This window comes from Anastrepha obliqua, chromosome 2 (genome assembly GCF_027943255.1).
Source record: "Anastrepha obliqua isolate idAnaObli1 chromosome 2, idAnaObli1_1.0, whole genome shotgun sequence".
In the NCBI taxonomy this organism is placed as follows: Eukaryota; Metazoa; Arthropoda; class Insecta; order Diptera; family Tephritidae; genus Anastrepha; species Anastrepha obliqua.
The window spans coordinates 116,302,017-116,308,016 of NC_072893.1; the positions used below are offsets into that span (position 1 = coordinate 116,302,017).

The window sequence follows — 6,000 nt, forward strand, 5'->3', positions numbered from 1 at the left end:
TGTTGAGCAGTATGCAGACTTCATGAATAATGGCTAACTCGAAAATGTTTCTTTCATTGCAGAGGTCACCATAATACCTACATACGATACTGACGTACTCGGCTTCTGGGTTGCGCAAAATGAAGAGCTTTTGGCTAAGTATCGCATCGATTTGTCGCCTTCAGCATCGCGTTGTACAATTAACTTGCAGGATCACGAAACATCCTGCGCTGCCTACCGCTTAGAATTCTAGGCCACGGGGATGTTCATTTCATTTGCTGATGCAGAAAATCTCATACAACTCTACAACTAAAAGCTTAACACTCTACTAAGTAATTTAAGACACAAAACAAAATGTAACACAAAGTAACGAAATGAAGCTTTTGACAACATCAATCGTGAAGCTTTCTTGGAACAAATACCGAAAAATAAACAAGCAAATAATTGCAAAACACATGAAAGCTTTTGCGGCTAAAACTTTGGCGTCGATCGAAGTATGAAACTTTAACAAACGTAGACAAGGTTCAATAGCTGGAAAAAGCTTTCACGCTTTAAAAGCCCACAACTCAGCGCTTGAAGTCAGGCGTACCAACGCCAGCTTGACATACTTGACAAAGAAACTGAAAAAAAAAAACAAAAACACAAAAAAAAAGCAAATGAAAATTTAAAACTGAGAATCAGAGTGAAAGCTTGACGGAGCTTTGCACTTATGTACCCAGCTTTGTAGCAGCTTTTTAATGAGAGGATATGACAAGAAATAGAGCACAGAAAGACATGAACATAAGAATGGCGGAGTTTTTGGTGTACTACACGAGATTTTGCAAAAACAAAAATGTAGTGTAGCGCCATTTTGTTTACTAATGCCGCTCCTATTTATGCAGAATGTCCAGTATGTAAATCGTAAGACCCTAAGTAAGAAAGGTAAAGGCTAAAGAAATATTCAATAACAAATGCAATAAAAGGAAGAGTAAATAAAATGCTTAAAAACTTATTATAGTAATTAAATTAATATTTGTTGAACAAATTTAATTACATGAAAACAAATGCGAGCACGATTATTGGAAAGAAAGACATACGTACTTAAATAATATTATATAATAAAAAAATTATATTTGCAAAGGAAAAACAAACCAAAAGCAAAAACTCAAAGAAGAACAAAATGAGCTAAATTATCAATTATGAAGATTAACATAATTCAAATTGGTTAAAAAGAAATAAAAATAATAATAATATAAACCAAAAAATGTAAAAAATGAATGTGAGGAAAAATGAGCAAAATGCACTTGATAAAGCAAAACGTGAATATTAACAAAAACGAAAAATAATAATGTCAAAGAATGCAAGAATATGACAGCAAAAAGCAACAATAATAAATAGTTTAACGAAATAAGTACAGCCAAAATGTAAAAGTAGAAGATGGGCAAACTTAATAAAAAGGCACTGTGCTTTGCGTGCATACGTACGCGTAAAGGGGAGATGAAAGTTAGTCATTGAGTGAATTTCTATGAGTATTTCATTTAAAAACTTTCAATCCCTGTACAAACAACATAATTTAAAAACGCAGTGATTTAATTTGAATATAAAGGATTTAAAAACTTTATAAAATAAAAGAGAATTAAATGAAAGAAGGTATTATAAATAAAAAAATACATAAATAAAATATAAACCAAAAAAAAAAATTTGTTTAAATGGAATTTAAATAAATTGTATATTTTATAAAAAACATTTAAAATTGATATTGAAGATGAAAAAATATAATAAAACAAAATGAAGTAAGCTGAAATCAATTTAAATTAAATTAAAGAAAATGGAAAGTATTTAAAAGAAACTGAAATAAAAATTTAAAATGAACAAAATTAACAAAGAGACTAAATAAAATTAAAGAAAATAAATTAAGTCTTAGTAAGCGAATAAATAAAAAAAATGAAAAGGACTAGAATTAAAAGTAATAAAATAAAAGTAAGTTTCATAAAATGCGGAATCGTAAATTAAAATATATGAAGAAATGAGTAGAAAATAAAAATAAATAAATTTGAACACAATTCAAAACAAATAAAAGTTGTGTTTAATTTTATTTTATTAATTTAAATATTTGGTTTTAGATTAAAAAAGGAATAAAAACTATAAGTAAATAAGTTTGAACAAAATTAAAAATAAATATAAATTTTGTTTAATTTTATTTTATTTAATTACCGTAAATTAAATGAAAACAGAAAAAAAAAAATAAAACAAAATAAAGTAAAAAATTAAATAACATAATATGAAATAAAATTAATTAAAAATAAATTAAATTTAAAATAACGAAATAAAATAATATAAAATAAATTGAGTACAATTAAAATAAATTAAATAAAGTGAAAAAGTTAAACCAAATAAAGAATATAAATTTAAATAAAATAAAATGCAATAACACAAAATTAAATTCAGTGAAATAAATCAATATGGTATAAAATAAAATAAATAAGTAATAATATGTAAAAAATATGATAAAAATAAAGTAAAGTTGAATAAAACCAAATTGCATTAACTTCAAATGAAGTAATCTAAAATGAAATTAAATTTGATTAAACTTTAAAAATGTGTAAAAAATAAATTAATTAATTTAAATTAAATTATATTATAAAAAAAATAATAAAATAATGTAAACAACACTAATGAAAATAATATGATATATATATACATGAAATTAAATCAAAATAAATTAAATCAAATGAAGTGAAAAAGATCACATTAAATTAATTGAAACAAATTAGACATTAAAAAGTCAAATAAAATAATTTATTTTTATTAAAGCTAAATAAAGTGAAATAAAATATAAAAAATTTAATAAAAATAATTTAAATAAGGTGAAATTAAATAAAAAATTAGTAGAAATAAGTTAAATAAGGTAAAATAAAATAAAACAAATTAAATATATTTAAATATAATACAACAAAATGAAAAAATTTAATTAAGAGAAATAAATCAAAATAAATCAAAATACTACAAAATAAAATAATAACGTATAAATATATAAAAATGTAAGTAAAAAAATTAAAATTAAATTAATAATATAGACTTAAATCAGCTAACTTAAAATAAAATAATGTCAAATAAAACAAAATAAAAGTAAATAAAACAAAAAAAAATTTTTGAGTAAAAAATTATCAACCAAATTAATTGAAATAAATGCGATATTAAAAGGCAAAGTAAATTAAAAGGCAAAGTAAAATAAAGTAATTAAATTAAAAATAAATTAAATACTAAATAACATACATAAAATAAAATAATGTAAAATAAAACAATTTTTTAGTTAATGAAAAAAATATTAAACGAAATTAATTGAAATAAATTAGATATTAAAAAGTAAATAAATTAAAAAGACAAAGTAAAATAAAACAATTAAATTAAAAATAAAATAAATTAAATAAAGCGAAATAAAATAAACACAATAATATAAATTGAAGTACAAAATAATAATAAAATTAAATCAAATAAAATTAAAACAAGCGAATTAAAATAAAATAAAGTAAAATAAATAAATAACAAAATAAAAGTAACTAAAATAAAACAATTAAAAAAATATATCGGTAAATAAAAAAATTTAATCAACTTTTATAATTAATGCAGCAGTAAAATGCAACTAAAGAATTTAATAAAACTAATTAAAAAATAAAAATTAAATAAATTAAATTAAATTAAGTTCAATTAAAAGCAACACCAACCGTTAAAAATATAAGAGAATTTAAATGTTAAAAGATGCAGTGCATATATGTAGTTCACTACAAAAATTGTTGTTGTTGTGAATTAACTTCTCCATCAATTGCTTGCACCTTCCATTGATTTCTAATATTTCAAAAATTCTTATACGCATACGTAAAGATTATTTAAAATTAATATTCACTAATTTTTGAAACTCACATCCGAATGTAAGTTCAGCCAATTTTAGCATTTTCTGCTGCTCTACAACATTGGCACATCTAATTATGTATTCGGCGTATGTGTGTAATGCTAAAAATAGCTAATTCGAAAATTCTAAAATCCGCACTCAATATAAAAAATAGTAATTTTCAAAATTTAACGCTGCATTCAACTCCGCTGCAGAACTCTCCGTATACGAGTGCGTATAACCGCAAACGCCAGTGCATACATAAGAACCAAGCATAAAGAATTTCAATGTGAAAGAAATAAATATAAAAATATGAATAAAAATTTAAATGAAAGCCTCAAAATATATTTAAAAAAATGCCTTAATTAGTTATGGCTAAAATGGCAAATTAAAACGAAAAAGCTAATGAGAAGTACAGACCAAAATTATAAAAAATAATAAATGCATAAAAAACAATGAAGTAAAATAAATGAGCATCGCTATGTGCGCCGAAAATGGAGCGCTCTGATAATAAGTAAAAATAGATGAATAAATAAAATATAAATAACAGAAGTGATAGAAGTGCAAAACAACTTTAGCTAAAAAAATAAATAAATCAAAAAATCTTAAAATGTTAAAAAAATATCAAAAATGAACTAAAACAGCAGAACCAAATACAAAGTATTCAGAAACTTTTAAGGAATTCATTCCAAAAAATGTATTCACACCTGTATAGTCATTTATTAAAATCTTAAACATTTCAAACAAATTTCATAAATATATTTATACTATTTTCAAGACAGTTTTCGAGAGTTAAAAAAATTAGCAGCTAAAGGGTGAATGTTGCGTAAATTAGCAAACTTCTTTATACAAATCATTTAGCAAGCAGCAAATGCATACCTATGAAACCGGAATGCATTAAATAAACAAAATATTTTTTGCTCGAAAATGGGCAAAAATAGTTTATACCAAGTAATGGTCATTGTTGGAAATCAAACTTTTCCTTATCTTGAGTAGTACTTGATAGCCTTGCCAAATAAGCTTGTTCGCCTTTTGAGCCAAGTAAATTAGCGTGCCATTTTTCACGCTTTCCTAGGACATGAAATGCCGCTTTGCAAGTGTGCAAGTGTCATCGTTAGTGGAGTCATAGCTGATAAGTATATAAACTAGAGTTATGTTGGACGAATAAGCTACATGGAACAGTACTTACTTCCAGGTTAACGCCACCCCGATTTGCTTGGCAAGCTTTGCTCTCTGTTGAGGTGCATTGCATCAACGCAAAACCACTTTCAGTGGCTACTTTTGATATTCAGCGCCTTTTGTAGCATAAAGCAATATACAAATCAATTAGTTAAAGTGGATAGCTTTAAATTGAACTCAACATTTTGAATTTACATACATACATATGTACAGCGCCACTTGTATGAGAATTCCGTTTTCATAGGTATACGCCTTGTAAATTGAAAATTTTCAATTTGTGATTCATGCAGCAGGCACCATAATAATTATTTGTTGTTTATTTAAGTAAGCAAACTGAAAATAAAGAACGTTAAAGAACAACAAATACAAGTACGAGTATGACTAGAATTCCCAGCATACTTCGAACCAAATGGTGCACCACATTTTCGTATAAATCCTCTCTGCGAATCCTATCGCAAACAATACAACCTGGCCATTAAAGAAGTAAGTGATGTAAGGCCAAAGAATCGTTAACCAATGTGGCGAGTATTTGAAGTCTATAATATTGGGCAAAAGCTAGACCACTTGGGAGCGAGGGAAGTGTTAACTTTTATTCCGATAACCAAACCGCGATCAAGGCTCTGACGACACCATGACGCAGATCCAAACAAGTCGACCACTGGAAGAGTAAGGAAGAGATAAAATATCTGGTGGGTGTGCAGGTGACATTTCCCTGAACTGTGTTCCAGGATATAGGAATATAGATTGAAATGATATCGCTAATGAACTTGCCATGAAGGGAACTAAACTGGTCTCAGAGACCGGCTTGTCGATCATCGGGGTCCCCTGACTGTTGTTAAAGTGGAATTGCGCAACTTATTTCTCAGGAAAGCGCAGAAGAGATGGAGCTCTCGCATTGCGAACTGAAAGATATCTTGCACCCCCTTCTTGTATTCAGCGTAAATCCTGAGTCCGCATTCCTCGATCAGTTTTAG

The 6,000-nt window shown here is 26.1% G+C and overlaps 1 protein-coding gene across 1 annotated transcript in view; it reads left to right on the top strand.

Moving 5' to 3' along the window:
- LOC129238367 (microtubule-associated protein futsch) overlaps window positions 1–1,047 on the top strand; it is a 90,599-nt gene extending 89,552 nt beyond the window's left edge. The window contains exon 13 of the mRNA XM_054873392.1: window positions 63–1,047. Coding sequence (XP_054729367.1) covers window positions 63–232 — 170 coding nt within the window. The 3' untranslated portion in view covers window positions 233–1,047. The remainder of the gene's footprint in view (window positions 1–62) is intronic.
- Window positions 1,048–6,000: the final 4,953 nt, after the last annotated feature.